General features: G+C 42.3%; 2 protein-coding genes across 2 annotated transcripts; one reads left to right on the forward strand and one right to left on the reverse strand.

Moving 5' to 3' along the window:
- The first annotated feature begins 1054 nt into the window (after positions 1–1054).
- calml4b (calmodulin-like 4b) lies at positions 1055–8565 on the forward strand. Its single transcript, XM_030054004.1, has 5 exons — positions 1055–1188; positions 1287–1317; positions 2587–2727; positions 5807–5995; positions 8356–8565. Exons 1-5 carry the CDS (start codon positions 1060–1062, stop codon positions 8451–8453), a joined length of 588 nt encoding a protein of 195 aa, XP_029909864.1. The 5' UTR covers positions 1055–1059; the 3' UTR covers positions 8454–8565.
- A 5959-nt stretch (positions 8566–14524) lies between these two features.
- Positions 14525–15923, reverse strand: rxfp3.3b (relaxin family peptide receptor 3.3b). The gene has a single exon (XM_030054066.1). It carries the CDS (start codon positions 15921–15923, stop codon positions 14721–14723), a length of 1203 nt encoding a protein of 400 aa, XP_029909926.1. The 3' UTR covers positions 14525–14720.
- Between the last annotated feature and the right edge of the window lie 430 nt (positions 15924–16353).

Consider the following 16353-nt stretch of genomic DNA (forward strand, 5'->3'; position numbering starts at 1 on the left):
ATGAAACTCACTTTTTTGATAGAAAAAATGAATAATTAGTGAAGCAAACGAGTAGAAAAAACACGTCTAACTGTATTTGAGATGACTGGAAGAGAAAATTTTTAACAGCTGCTGGTTTCAACTGTTGAGAAACTATTGCACTGTATTTATTATGTTACACTCAAAACTCAGCAGCTTGTTTCCCGTATGAACCGGAGGTCGCATGAGGCAGACAGAGCATGTTTCCTGAAATATTAAACCTGAGGCTTTAACTTTTTGCTCTCCACATTTTTAGTTTTTCAGTGAGATGCCAGACAAGTATCAGAAAGTTAAATCTGATGCTTTTGGATTTTTAAAAATTGGAATAAGCATTGCAGGTGAGTATAGAGGTGAGCACCGTGTATCTGCTCCAGTATATTTGGCCAGAATGCATTTTAGTTCAATTCCCAAATCCATAATTACAGTACAAGGTCAGCCAGTAATAAGGGACACTTGTAACACCTTAGTTATTATGTTTTTATTTAGATTTGTCATGTATTTGTTTGTATTTGCTTTTATGTATGCTTTTATATTTTAGCAGCGCCGCACGACAAGCCCTTATGTTTTTCTTTTATTTATTGTTTTCTCTTTCTCTGTGTCCTTCATTAATTTTTTTTTTATGTGTAATAATAACAAATTAAAGTAATATTTGTTCAAGTACAGAGTTTTCAGGTGTGAAGGTGGCTGGTTATCAACTGGATGAATTTTATAACGTCAGAAATGTTGATGTGATGAAGAACTCTTCTGACATTATCAGCTGCTAGCAGGCTAATAAAGCAGAAAAAGCAAAAAAAAAAAAGTTTATGATGAAATTCATATAAATTCCCATTTTAAAACTAATGATTTTAAAGGTTCAATATTTATAAAACTGAATTAAACACACTTTGTTTTTAAGACTTTTCAATTCCATGCAAGCACGTGAACAAAAAAAAAAAACAAAAAACAAAAAAAACCCCAGTATATTACAGTTTTTCATCATGAAGTAAAATGAATTAAACATCACAGAGTGGTGGCAGAGGATCAGAGGGGGATTTGTCTTTCATGTCCCTGCCTGCCGATGCCGTCCAGCCGGGACGATCCGTCCACTTCCATTACAGTCCTCATCTTACAGCGGCCTGGATCAGTTTCCCGCTGCAGAGCTGCGCCGCCGCCGAGCAGCGAGACGCCATGGTGAGACACCTGTCATCCTGCTGTCACCCAGATTTCCACCAACTCCTGCGCTGTTTCATGTTTGATGCAAGACATTTTCTCCTTCCTTTTCATCCCAGGCGAAGTTCCTGACTCAAGATCAGATTACAGGTAAGTCAGAGAGCACGGCTGCGTGTGGCGAGGGAGCGCTGCCAATACATTTCCATACATCAGAGCACATTAAAGTGGCAATATCTACCTCAGAAATGCCTTGCAGTGATGGTAGGAATCAGTTAAATATTATCATTTAGGAAACAATGAATGCATTAGTAACATTTTTGGCAGCATGGACAACACCTGAGCTCGATTTTATGGCATTTTTAAATTCGTTTTTACGGGGTTATTGTGTTCCGAGAAGACAAAGCAGAGCGGCAGCAGGTGACGGCCCGGCCTGCTGGGATCATCACACGGCGTGTTGGTGTGTAATCAGACAGCGGAGGCCTGTGTCTCTGCCTCAGCACAAAGCCCTGTTTGTTGGCTGTGGAGCGGAGCAGATTCACACAGCGATCCGTCGAGCGGCTAACGTGATTAAGCACAAAGGCTCAGTATGTGAACGCACCCTTCAGCCTAATGAGGGGGCCCGTCGTGAATGATCACCTCCGCTTTACCGGATGAGTTATTGTGTTTTGTGTCAGCGTGTTGTTGTGGCTGTCAGAGATGATGATGATGATGATGATGATGATGTGCTGAATGTATTTCTGTCCACCCATTAGTGACGTTCTTGATTACATTCTTGATTATGTGTTTATAAATGGATAGAAATGATAAACACCACGCCTAATTAGTCATTTTGATCACACAGTTCTGCACGGCTGCTTTCCCGCTGTATGTCCACTCAGTGTCCATGTTATCAGCTCCACCTGTCCAATCTAATGCGGCTCAGTGCAGCATAAATTTTACCTTTTAACAAAGTTTATAATGTTCAGTTTGTGTTGACATTGTGCAGAATGTGTCACTTCAATTCTGTGTTTATTACTGAGGTTGTAGTTTGCAGACGTCTGCTACTGGACTGCATTATATTTCTGATTTCTGGGAGGTATTTCTGGTTTATGTCCTCCTTATTGCCACCAGAGCTCAGAGGACATCAATCAAACTTGGACAAATAAACCAAATAATTTGCCCTTACAGTAATAAAATGAGCAGTCTGAAGTGTGCAGAGGGGATGGAAAATGACAGGGAGTTTAAATAAATTATGAATAATGAAGTATTGTCATTGGTTAAGGAATTCGTCAGAGCTGCCTGTCAACCCAAATGAACCAATTAGCAAAATTCAGCAACCTCTCAGCCTCAGGAGAGCAGCAGGTGTGATCAGGTTGCCCAGCAGCACAAGATCATACCTCTGTGTGTGTGTGTGTGTGTGTGTGTGTGTGTGTGTTGCAGAGTATAAGGAGTGTTTCTCGCTGTACGACCAGCAGCGGAGAGGCCGGATCGAGGCCCAGCAGCTGATCACAGTGATGCGCTGCCTGGGATCGAACCCCACCCCCTCCGAGGTCTGCCGGCACCTGCTGACACATAATATAGGTACACCTGTCTGTCCGCCTGTCTGTCTGCCTGCCTGCCTGTCTCTCTGTCTGGTTGAGGTCTAATAGTCTTTTTTGCTTAGGAAGGTTCCTAACTGAGTATATAAGCAGCAGCCATGAGAAGAGCAGGTTCAATTCTCTAAATGTTAAGGAAAGGAGCCTCAGCCCTTCCTTTCCTATCTCCTTTAGCAAAGGACACACGTGAGCATCCTTCACCAAAGGAAAGGGAATGATGCCGCCCCACAGTTCCTTGCAGCAGCAACATTTAAAGCCACACACCATTCGGCCGCTCACATTTCAAGTTATTTATTGAGTTTTGTTGTCGCCCTTTAGGCTCATAATCAGAATATTCACCGTAACACAGAAGTCTGTCTTTCAGGAAAAGGGATGCGAGGCGTTTTGGGCCAGATGATGTTTTGAACTGTTTGAAACTTGAGAATGATGATATGTGCCGGAGCAGATCTGGAGGCCGTTCATTATTTTCATACAATCAGACTAACTGGAGTTCACGTGGATAAATATGGGCTGCATATGAGGATGAGCGTCAGCAGCCGTTTTTAATGTGACAACCGTTTGGTTTCACTTTTGTAACTGGTAGCCTCGATTCCTTTTTTATTCCAGTTGCAACCCTGGTGATGAAGCCATATTTTTCACCGTGCTGTCGTCGTTTATATCGCCTGCATGAAACAACACGGGGAGAACACACAGGGTGAAATAGATAGATAGATAGATAGATAGATAGATAGATAGATAGATAGATAGATACTTTATTCATCCCGAAGGAAATTCAAAGTTTTCAGCAGTATCCACAGAGTACAAGATTAAATAAATAAAAAATGAAGAATAAGAGATGGCACTCGAGATCTAAAGATCTAAGTACCCAATGTGCAAAAAAACAATGTGCAACAAACCAAAAACCAGTGTGCATCGATGTATACAATGTGCATAGATGTGGGCAATGTGCAAATTTACAGTATAAACAGATGATAAATAGCGGCAAGCAATATATACACTATAAACAAGGAATATATAAAAAATAGAAATATGAACAGTTTAAACAGCAGAGAAAAAAATAACCTAAACAGAAAAAAATAACCTAAACAGAAAATATCTAAGATGAGCTTTTTGCAGTCGGTTTCTCTCAGCACTGCGGTTCCTCTTTCCTAAATCCTTATGAATTATCCTTCACATCTTTCCTTGACCTCGTGATGTTTCCATCAAGGTCAAGGTAAAATGGTTAGGAAAGGACATACGATATAATCATCACACAAACAGAAGCAGGTGTGCACCAGAATAAACAAGCTCCTCCTCTTGGCTTCAGTCCATCATGAGCCTCACAGTCCAGTCACAGCAAGACAATGCACTCACATCAGCGGCAGTGGTATGAGAGTGGAATACTCTTCTGAATAAACGTCTGTTTTGTGCCTGGCGACGCCTCTGCAGCAGAGAGCGCCAGCACACAGCAGTTTGCTGAAACAGAGACGGGAGGAACAAACTGCATTTCCTGCTGGTTTCTTTGTCTAAAGCGCCAATTTTGACCTGAGCGACTGTGGGAGGTAAGAATCAGCGATAATCCTCTCCCACTGCAGTGCAGCCTGATGATCAGTCTGCACAGTGGCTAACATTACAGTCATTTTCATATGTGTGCTGTATATAAAAACACTCACCAGCCACTTTATTAGATCCACCTGTTGAACTATCAAATATCAAATCACCCAATCACATTAGTCCAGTCATTTTATGAAAAAACCTAGGACAAATTGCAAGAGAAGCAAACTCAACTGATTTTGTATCCTCAGTTTGTCCTGAGTGAGGGGAAAAAAGTCCCAAGAAATCCCATTGGTGGAAAGTTTTGAAAATCACCTATTTATGACCACATATTACCAAAAAACACTGTTTTTAACACACAGGGGAAAGGGGTTCAAAATATATCACTATAGAAATTCACAAGTTGATTACACACACAAAGACAAGAAAAAAAAGTCAATTACAAGTTCTTTGAGTTATTCTGTTTACACATGCATATCACACATTATCTGATTTGATATGCGCTAATAAGGAATATAAGGAATAAATGCCAGAAGAGACATTTAAACAGTGAATTAAAAGGTTACTATATATATAGTAACCTTGAATTAAAATGTTACTATATAATAGTGAATTAAAAGGTTACTATATATATAGTAACCTTTTAATTCACTGTTTAAATGTCTCTTCTGGCATTTATTCCTTATATTCCTGATTAGCACATATCAAATCAGATAATGTGTGATATGCATGTGTAAACAGAATAATTGAGTTTGCTTCTCTTGCAATTTGTCCTAGGTTGACCCCAATTTTGGCCTAAAATTACTGGACTACATGGCAGCAGCTCAGTGCATTCAGGCCTGCAGACATGGACAAGACGATGTGCTGAAGGTCAAACTGAGCTGCAGAGCGGGGAGGAGAGGGGATTTAAGTGCCTGCACGTGGCCGGAGAACAAAGCCTGACGTCACCTGATGACTCCTTTAATGTGTGTCACCTGTTCAAACTGTCACCAGGATAGATTTTTATATAACTGTTCACTTTTTTTTTTTTTTTTTTAATGTTTTTACACTCCATTTTATTGCTTTACTGTTTGTATAGCGTACCTCACAGTCTGGGTGTGTGCAGTTTCTTGTATTTTCTTCACGGTGGATTTTTATTTTATTTTTTTCCTGCTGCGATGAAGTAATTTCCTCATGGGGGGGCATAAGATAAGATAAGATAAGATATTCCTTTATTAGTCCCACGGTGGGCGAAATTTCACGCATTACAGCAGCAAAGTGGATAGTAAGATATGAAGCATAATTTACATTATAAACAGTATAAACAGATAATAAATAGCAAAAAGCAATATAAACATTCTAAAAAGGAATATAGAAAAACAAAATGGAAATATGAACAATTTAAACAACAGAAGAAAAAACCTAAACCTGGCAGAAAAAACCTAAACCTGGGATCAGTAATGTGTTATTTTATTTGGTGAGAGAGACTAGACAAAGAGACTGGACTGTACAGTAAATATATATATATAAAAAAAAAAAAAATGTTGTTCCAGATCGGGGGGGTGAGCTGGACTTCTCCACCTTCCTGACCATCATGCACCGGCAGCTCCAGCAGGAGGCGCCGCAGCAGGAGATCCTGCAGGCCATGAGGATGGCCGACAAGGAGCAGAAAGGCTTCATCACGGCTTCAGAGCTGCGGGCCAAACTCACCGGCCTGGGAGAGAAGCTGACCGACGAGGAGGGTGAGGAGCGAGGGTGGGGGGGGGGCACAGAGAGAGAATCCACCTTCAAACACGTTTTAAATAAAGCAGCAGGGAGATTCCAACTGTTTACGAGGGAGTTTGATATCAGAAGATGTGTCAGCGCTCTGATGCTGTGTTCATGTCAGATGGTGTTTACTATAATCACCATTTTCTGACTTGTAAGTAGCGCTCATGTCAACATCCAGCTGGCAGCTTACAACTGCGAGCCTGGGGTTGTTCTGAAAGCTCCAACATGTCCAACCAGGAGCTCCAGGAAACAATGTGGCTGTAGGTGGAAATCCTCCCGCATTTAATTCTGCTGTTATCATGCATTTTGTTTTTGGTGGCCGATGCATCAGTCTGTCAACACTCAGCTCCATAACTCCAAATCTGTTTGGTTGATTGTCATGAAATTTGGCGACAGCGCTCATGTTGTCACCAAAGTTGGAGTACGTGCACCCCTAGTGGTACGAAGGAGTACTTCAGGAGGTATGTGAGATTTTCTTTTAAATGTTAATGTAAATCGGTGGTTCCCCGCCCAGTCGTCAAGGCCCCCCTGTCCTGCACATTTTTGTTTCTGCTCTGCTCTTTCACACCTGCTCCATTTAATGGCTTCATGCTGATTGGTTGAAACAGATCTACCTGAACAGGGTGTGCTTTAAGGTGCATGGGCCTTTATTGGGTCAGGTGTGCAAGAGCAGAGCTGCAACAAAACCCCTGACTGGGAACATAGCAGTGATGCAGCTGAAAACAAGGAGGAAGAGGAGAAGAAGAAACAGAAACAGAAACAGAAACAAAAAAGAGCTTTTTAAAAATTTTTTTTTTTTTTTTTTTTTTACCTGTTTTAGAAGTGCTGCATTACTGAAAAAGGTTTGAGACCCACGGGGCTAGAGGATGAAATCTTCTCCCACTGACCCCTGACCTTCCCTGTAGCACCACCAAGAGGTCACACTGCTGAACTGCACTAATATCTGAAAAATGCTCATGACCCAGGCCTGCTGGTGGCGCTAGAGGGAAGGTCTGTATTAACCACAATAGTTACCTTTTGATACGTTTTGATACTGAATGCAGCATGATCCCCTTCTCCTGGGCTTGTCTAAAGGCATTCTGGGAAACGTAGGAAACCTGAACTCAGAAGTAGACGAGGCAGACTGAGTGAAAGTAGGTTCACCAAAAAAAAAAAAATCCTGCCTGATGAGATCTGAGCGTGGAAGAGGATGAGAGGAGATTTTTTCCTTTAAACCGTTCCAGCTTTTTGGCCTCTCCTCTCCCTCGAGTGCAAATAAATAAAGCGTTGCGCCAGCTGAGACTGTGGTGACTCCAGCAGCTGGCCGCCGCTTCCTGCATCGATCCGCCCCTGCTCTCTGCCAAAATAACAATCTATATCACCGTTTAATCCAGTTAAAATGAGTGAAATGAGTGACTGAAACAATGAAAGAGAGGAAAAACAGGAGTTAAAAGACACAATTAAGTTAGATTCTAGAAAAAAAATATATAAGAAGGGTAAAATAAGAGATAAAAACAAGGTTTAAAAGAGTTAAATAAAAGTCATTATTCATCTGTGACCTCAGCATCATCAGTATAATAATAAAAAAAAAATAAAAAATTTTAAAAAATCCTGAAAAACCCAACGTACATAATCTGATGTGTCTTCTGCCCCCTGGTGGATTATCTGAGCACTGCAGCGCCACAGGCCTTTGAACCAACAACCCACTTGTAGTTTTGCACGGATATTTTTTTTTTCCAAATTTGAAAAAGTGAAGGTGACGCAGCTTCAGTGTAGCAGATACACAACATGCATGACATTGTCGTACAATATGGAAAAAGTTATGTTTGAAATTACTTGAGGAAAAACTTGGAAACTTGGAAAAACTCAGAATTGAAGGGGTTAAAAATGTTGTCTTCTGTATATTTTTCTTGGTTTAAAAAAAAAAACTGCTGTGCACAATAAATTGCACATGGATCAAATATGATACAAAACAAAACTCATACATTATTACTGTTATTTAATTTTTTTGTTTGTTTGTTTAATCGTCAGATGGTTCAAAATATACTCAAAGGGTGAAGTAAATAATAAATGATAATCCTACTAATGAAATGAAATGATGCCGCTGCTGTGGCCACTTTGTTAGGTCTAATCCAATCCAACTGTTGTGCCATAAAATTAACTGTTATGGTGCCTATAGTGCTGATGATGATGATGGTGATGATGATGATGATAAAACTGATGAAGTCCTCCACAGAGACACGACATCCACCTGCTGACCCTCTGTTTCCTTTATTTATGAGTTCAAACGTCACTGAGCCTCGGCGCTCGACCTGGCCCAGTTTGATTGACAGCTGTGTCCTCCTCTCCTCAGTGGACGAGCTGCTGAAGGAGGCGGGCGTCGGAGCTGACGGGCGAGTTCACTACGAGGCGTTTGCCAAGGCGGTGACCCGGCCCTCCGCCCGCCGCTGACTCCACTCTCCACACTCCAGACTTTAACAACCACATTTGTGTCAAAGAGAAAATAAACCTGTTGTCTCTCCTCATATGATGCTTCTGCTGTTTGGGCCGGTTATTAAAAATATTTTACCCGAGGCTTGCTTCATCTGTTTGCTGTCATGTCCCAACATGTTGCTGTAAATCTACCAGAGCTGAAATTATGAGTCGATAAATTAGTCGATAAACACAAATAGGGTGTTATTTCAATAATCAGTTTTTTAAAGTTGTTCATGAAGCAAAAATGCCAAACAATGTCTGATTCCAGCTTCAGAGATGCTGAGATATTCCTCCCTTTTCTCTGTTCATGTCTTCATAAAATGAATGCTTTGCTGGGGGTTTTTGTTTGTTTGTTTGTTTGTTTGCTGCTGGTCAGATTAAGGAAGACTTTCTGACTGAATGATGAATCAGTTGATAAAACAAACAAACAAAACATAGATTAATTGACAATGAAAAAATATTTGCAGGCCTAGACGAGATTTTCCAATATTCTGTCCCCCCTCATTGAATATACATAGGGAGGACAAAAAACCAGAAACACCTCTCAATATAATGTAATCCAATACAAGACCTCTGCAAACTACAAACTCAGTAATAAACACAGAATTAAATTTACACATTCTCCACACTGTCGACACAAACTGAATATCATAAACTTCCTTAGAAGGTAGAATTTATTTATATATGTATATAGACAGATATATAGATCGATAGATTTTTCAAATTTTCTATATTATATTAAAGCTACATGAAGCGATACTACATGCTTTTTTTTCAATAAAACGACCAAATGCAATGTGAGAGTCGTCACTGTGGGTCGTCTTTCCACCGGACAGTTTACAGCCTGTTGTTCAGCTTCATTCACATTCTGCAGATAAATTGATTCAGTCAGCGCTGCGGCCAAAGGAAAAGCTAATCCAGAGCAGTTTACCTTGCAGCTGAAAGTCTGCAGCTTCACCACACTTTCGACTTGGAGCTCAGAGACAAAATAATCTGAGTTAATCCAACAGGAGCCATGTGAAAGACAGACGTTCCACCTGAAAACACATTTTTTCACTTTAACTTCTGGTTTTGTTCGAGTGATCCACCGTGAACCAGGAAGCAGGGCTTTTAGCTCTCAACTCCCTCTAGTGGTCAGAAATGGCTTAGTGCAGCTTTGATGTTAGCTAATCAAAATTCTGACATTCAGTTATTGCGCCCTCGTCAGGCCAGTCAGTGCATTTTAAGATGAAAAATCAGACCTATGGCATCGGACATATCATCACTTTTCTTTCTCTGGAAAACCAACTGACAACTCACAAATAAACATTTTGTGTGGGGAAGATTTTCAGAGGTCGCTTCCTGTCAGTGGAGCTCCGTGCATGAATGTCTCATCAGCAGGTTTTCATTTGGCGGCCGTGTGGGAAAAAAAAACAAAAAAAAAAACACTGAAACTTTCCTCTGGTCGCTCAGAATCTAAATCTCTCCAGTTGCTCTGCGCTCACCACCTGTGTCTTCCTGCTCATTTCGCTTGGCTGAAATGTTGCACAAAATGTATATTAAAAAGACAATTTTGAGGATTAATTGTGCTGTAATTTTACTGGAAGGCTTCGCTGATGATCTCTGAAAATCCAAAAGGAAACTTCATTCAAAAACAAAGTCAAACCGAAAACTATATTTCACTATTTTATTTTTGTTTGCAGAGGAAATTCTGACTAGTGAAAGTTTGTCCCAGATATTATATAGAAATAGTATTTAATGTTTAAATGTAGACATGACATTGCATTAAAAAAAATTGCAAATTATCTATCAACTGATATTGGATAATTAAATTAAATGCGACTTTGTTGCCCTGAATGTAAAAATTTCCACACACCTGGTCCAGTGAGAGCCGTGTAAACATGTTTTAGCACAAAATTAAAGAAAAACTGCATTAGCAAGATATTAATGTTTATGTTTATTTATGTAAGAAGGGATGATGTCAATGTGCATTAATTATGAGAACTTTGGGTCCATTAATGTAAATGTGCCAGATTTAGCCACACAGGCTAATTTTCATCTGCAGTCCCTGGCAAGTTAAAGGCTTAAAAAGAAAACGTACAAAAGCACATAAGACAAACAGTGAAATTATGCAAAAATTATCAGGCGACAAGCAGAAATAAAGACCTGGTTTGTTCTTTCAAGGTTAAGTGAAGCGATCTTGTTCACACCGCTGCTGAAATACCTTCAGAGCGGCGGCAGCCTTTTTTTGTCGATAAATGACACCGAGTCGGTTTATTCATCACCTCGCTGTGAGCGGCTGTCGCTGTTTTCTGGGGATAAAACAGATTTTAGAGAGACTGATGAGCTGCAGCCTCCGTTACAGCAGAGATACAAACTCACTGGGGTTTTTCTGCCATCCTGTGAAAGTTAATGTGCATCACACGGCTCCTGCTGGGATTTGAATTCATCTGAGTTTATTTGCTCTGCAGATATGGAGTTTTTTTATGTATCTAAGAGACAAATACAGTAAGAGCAGCCATCCCACATCAGTAATACAGTCGTTCTTCTTGCTGCATGGCGGTCTGGTTATTATGGGATGCACTGGAGGCTTCCTGTGGCATCCATCTGCTTTCAGCCAGTAATACCACATGAGAGACACCAGGGGGCGACACGTGAGTATGTCCATTTTTCTCCTTAGTACTTGTCCTGCACCTCATTTCAGAGGGAAATCTCTACTGCACTGGTGGTTGCAAGAGTAACTACAAACTGCTCCACCAGTACTGTTCCTCTGCTGGTATTTGACTGCAGTAGAAGCTGTGCAGTAAAAACCTACTGCAGTAAAAGTACATGGATCTGATTTAAAATGTCATGAAGGACAAAACTCAAACAAAAATTAACTAAAGGAAAAATAAAACTACTGACTTAAACAAATAGTCCACAAAAAAAAAAAAAAACACTACTCAATTACAGTAACGAGAGTAAATGTAGTAAATTACCACATCAATACTTTAACTCTCTGAAAGGAACCGTTCTTCACAGTAACTACTTTTATTTTCATATATTTTACTGATAATACTTGTATATTTTCATTGAGGGAACATTTTGAATGCAGGACTTTTACTGGCGTGTTTTTGCATCGTGGTAATAATACAATGTCAGGGATGTTGGGACACACATGTTGATACTGAAAGGTGATAAAGTCACAATATGCACCAGTGTTAAAAATGCACATTTCCCCAGTGATTTCAGTCTTTTAGTTTAAATTAAGTCACTGTGCCTGATGTTTGATGTCACCCTACTTCTCACCACTAGAGGTCAGGCTTCACAGAGACTTGGGTGTGGGTTTAGTGACTCTTTAACTCTGAATGCCACCAGTATTTCAAGTTTTTTAGTGTTTACAGTCAAATTAAAACCTCCCCACACATCACGTCAGTGTTTTATATCATTGTTAATCAGAGTCAAGGTCACAAGGAGCGGCTGCGGGAGATTTTAACTGAGCTGTCAAATCCAAACGAAGAATTTTCTCCTTATTCATTTCAAACGATCTTCATACCTGCAGTATATATATTAGCCATAGGAGAACGCTCATGCAGTGCTATATATACGATGTGTTTGCTTCAGTGTGTAGTAAACATTTTTGCAGTTGTTACACAGAAAAATTCATCAGCAAATTAAAAAAAAAAAAAAAAAAAGACTGCATATGAATGCCTCAGTACTGCACATTTATTGTGAATGTGTTTCTGGTGATACAAATGAGAAAATGTGCACGCCATTTGACAGCAGAAAATGGGGAAAAAAAAGACCCGAGTGCACCCACTGGGAAAATGTGGCCTGAAATGTTTGATATTATTGATTTCAGTATAAGAGCCATCTTCAGATAGACACTTAGAGAATTTAATGCTCTGAAAATATTGATTTCAGATGATAAAAGCGTGGATAAAAGGCACAGGCCTGAGCCATTTGTGGAGAAAATGTACTTTTACCAAAGAGAAGATCAAATCAAATCAAATCAAATCAAGATGTAACTAAGCGTGACTGTGATGGTGATGCTTGGTGGTGGCTGGGCTCCCAGTCAGACAAACTGGTGGATACTGCTGAACCAGAACATGAGGACCAGACCTCGTTAAATCCACCGGACTGCACCTCTGACTGTCACACCTTTATGATAATGGCCGGCTGCATTTTCACACTCCACTAGTCTCCTTGTCCTGCCGCTCGGCGGTTTGCGGCTTTATGTGATGAAAGATTCATTCTCTTACGAGGAGGAGCAAAGTCCACGTCGTGTTTATTGGCTGGCACTGTTTTCCTTTCTGTCACATGAAGCTTTACAGGATGTGCCGGCCTTATATTGTTGTCCATATGTTCCAGCTGGCCAACTCCTTTTCAAATACAAGGTCACTGTCAGTCTGATTTAGGCTTTGCGGCTCCATCAGCACGAAATATGACTGAAGATCTGGCTAAAAATCTGATTTTCAAAAATCCCAGATGAAAATGAAAGTTGGTCCTCGCTGTCGGCTGATCTGGATGGAAGAGCTGCTGTTATTACTTGATTTTACATTACACTTTGAAATATTAATCACAGTGTAGGTCCCAAATTTTCCAGTAATCATGATTTTGTGTTCAAAAGCCCTATGGCTCATCATAGGAATGGTGTTTTTTTTTTTTTTTTTTTCATCATGATTTTGTACAAATAAACATAATTCAGTGAAAGAGATTTTAATTGAACAAATCCTGGACACTGATTGGCCAACAGCAGCAGCCCCTTTAATTCAAATGAGGTAATCCTGCTGAATGGAGGCTTTCCACACTGGCCAATCAGAGCCAAGTCCAGCTGTGATGTGTTTCCTGGAGTTAATTTGAACCTGCCCTGGGAAACGGATGAATTTTTTTGTAAATGCAATAACTTGAAGTCTGACCACCCAAACAAAATCAAAAGTTAATGGTGTCTTTGTTAAACATCTTTAATCACACATGAATATAAAGAGGAAACTTTGAATCCCACCAGCAGACCTCCCCTGTCAGCACAGCTGTCTTTGAGCTCTTTGAAACAGGCGTGGAATAAATCTGTCAACCACAGCCCAAACACACAAGACTTTATAGGCTTTATATATAAAAAAGCTCAAAAGTAGAAAGACAATGGAGTCATCAGCACACTGAATTGTTCTGAGATTATATTTATTGCAACGTTTTGACTTCTGAAGCAGTCTCCCTCAGGCAAATACCCAAGCAAAGGAAATGACAAGCTTTCTGTATTTCCCTGAGGGAGACTTTTAGATTTAAAACCTTGCAGTAGCTATAACCACCAAGGCTGCTTTAAAACAGGTGAATGTGCAGGTAAGGTCACTGCATGTTCAATAACAGTTTTATACAGAGTCAATAGATCAATTACCAGTACATTTGACTGACAATCCGACTCAGAGCTTCACGCCAGAACAAACCTGACTTTCCCTCCAAACCCTCTCTCGCTGAAGGGGAAGGTCAAACACGACTGGCACTTGGATCGATGAGGAAATATTTTATTCTCAAAAGAAATGCTTCAAACATTGCTCAAGATTGCATGGCATTTTGTGTGTGTTACATTCACTTGTACATTTCACAGCCGGCAGCAACAACAAACGTCGATAATACTCCACAGATGTTTTTAAAGCAGTGAAATCCCTCCTGCGACACACCGACGGCGCTCTGATTCCTCCGCGCAGAAAGCACTTAAGAAAATGAAGCCGCGTCTTCTGGCACAGCAGAGTCCGCAGTCCACTTTCACGGTTAATACATTTTTTTTGTTGTTTTTTTTTAAATCGTCCAACAAGCGTTTCAAAACCAGATGCCAGAGAAACGTTAATCTGATGTGAAAGCCGAGACGCACGGCTTGGCGCACCGTGCGTCCTGTGCGCAAATGACGCGCAATGTGTATATAGGTTCCATCCTTATTGTTCGCATCTTCATCGTGAATATACATATAAAAGTGTTTTGATGCAAAGTCAAAGGACCACGAGGCTCCCACTTCCCAGGCTACGTGGGCGTCGGCTCTCCAAAAGCTCTCCACAGTTGATGTTTTATTGTTTGGCGATGAAATGGAGCGCGCAGACAGGAATCACCAGATATTTATGTGAAAGGCATTTTTTTTAAATCCCATCAAGCAACATCAGGGCCAGAGTTCCCTCCAAACTTTAATCTTGTGACCTAAAAGACTAATAATTCGACACACTGGCCAGGTCTTGTCAGTCATCAGTCAGAAATGCAGTGGCTGTCAGCGGGTTTGGGGGTTTTGCTGCTCAGGCGCGTTCACCTCTGCGGCTGAGCGTCTGTGTCGCACTGGTCATTTAAAACGGACAGACGGTAATTCTCCGTTTCCACGTTATTCAGAGGAATGACGATCTGCGTGTCGTCCGGGTCCGCTCTCACCGTCCCGGAGAACGGCCGCAGGTGACACGTGTTGGTCCCGCCTGGCGAGGAAATCCTCCAGAACAGATCCTTCATCATTTTCCGGAACTCTCTGCGCATCAGGCAGTACAGCACCGGGTTCAGGCAGCTGTTGGTGTGCGCCAGGCACACGGTCACTGGGAAAACGTACGTGTGCACCATGTAGTAGGACTTATCCCAGTTCACCACGTTGAATTTGACCAGCACGCCCCAGAAGGTGATGGCGTGGTTGGGCATCCAGCACAAGAAGAAGGAGAGAACCACGATGGTGACCGAGCGGGTCACCTTGGATCTCCGCTTCACCTGGTTGTTGTTCATGCTCCGCAGGCGCACGAAGCGCAGCAGCAGCAGGTAACACACGGACACGATCAGCATGGGGAACACGAAGGCCACCAGGATCTTCTGCAGGTGGTACAGCGCCAGCCACGACTGGCCGTCCGGGAAGCCCAGCAGGCACAGCTTCTCCCCGGCCACGCTCCTCACCGTGGAGAAGATGGCAGTGGGCGCAGAGGCCACGGTGGCGGAGACCCAGAGCCCGGCGATCACCCACCTCACCGGGCAGACCCGCCGCCTGGTCCGGTCCTTCAGCGCCGAGGCTACCGACCAGTAGCGGGTGACGCTCATGGCGGTGAGGAAGAACACGCTGGCGTACATGTTCATCACAGTGACGGAGAGGATGATCTTGCACATGGCGTCTCCAAACGGCCAGCTGAAGTCCAGCGCCGTGTCCACCGCCCAGAACGGCAGCGTCAGGACGAACTGGAAGTCCGTCACCGCTAAGTTGAGGATGAACAGGTTGATACTGGACCTCTTCTTCCTCCCGCGGCGGACCTTCATCAGGAAGAAGACCAGCAGGTTGCCGACCAGCCCGGCGGCGCACACCACCGAGTAGACGATGGAGATGAGGATGCGCAGGGTCGCGGAGCCGTCCGCCGGAAAGTCGATGTCGTCCAGGCTGTCGAACCGGTTCTGACCCGAAGCGGACCGGTTCCAGGAGGAGGTGGTGTTCAGCAGGTCCTCCATCCTCTCCGGTGCCAAAGCAGAGCGGAGCACCGCCGGGCGCATCACCTCCTGAGCTCCAGGTGAAAAGACGCGTCAAGGAGCGTCAGAAAGGGGAAATGCGCACAGTCCATAGTTTGTTTGTCTCCTCTCCAGACCCGAGCTGCTCTCACCTCCGCCGGTTACTACTGAGTCACGTGCACGCGCAGCTCACTTTATATGCTGGTGCCCGACGAGGCACGTCCCCGGGCAGGGACTGGCGTCACATACAGAAAGAGAGAGAGAGAGAGAGAGAGAGAGAGAGAGAGAGAGAGAGAGAGAGAGAGAGAGAGAGAGAGAGAGAGAGAGAGAGAGAGAGAGAGAGAGAGAGAGAGAGAGAGAGAGAGAGGCCATTAACATGAAGTTAATTGAAGTCTGTGGGCCTGCAGCTGGCAGCCAAGAGCGAGCAGCGGCAGGGCACAGGAACTAAATTATTTTGCCCTGTAAGAGGCAAAAT

The sequence above is a fragment of the Myripristis murdjan genome, chromosome 6 (genome assembly GCF_902150065.1).
Source record: "Myripristis murdjan chromosome 6, fMyrMur1.1, whole genome shotgun sequence".
Taxonomy (NCBI): Eukaryota; Metazoa; Chordata; class Actinopteri; order Holocentriformes; family Holocentridae; genus Myripristis; species Myripristis murdjan.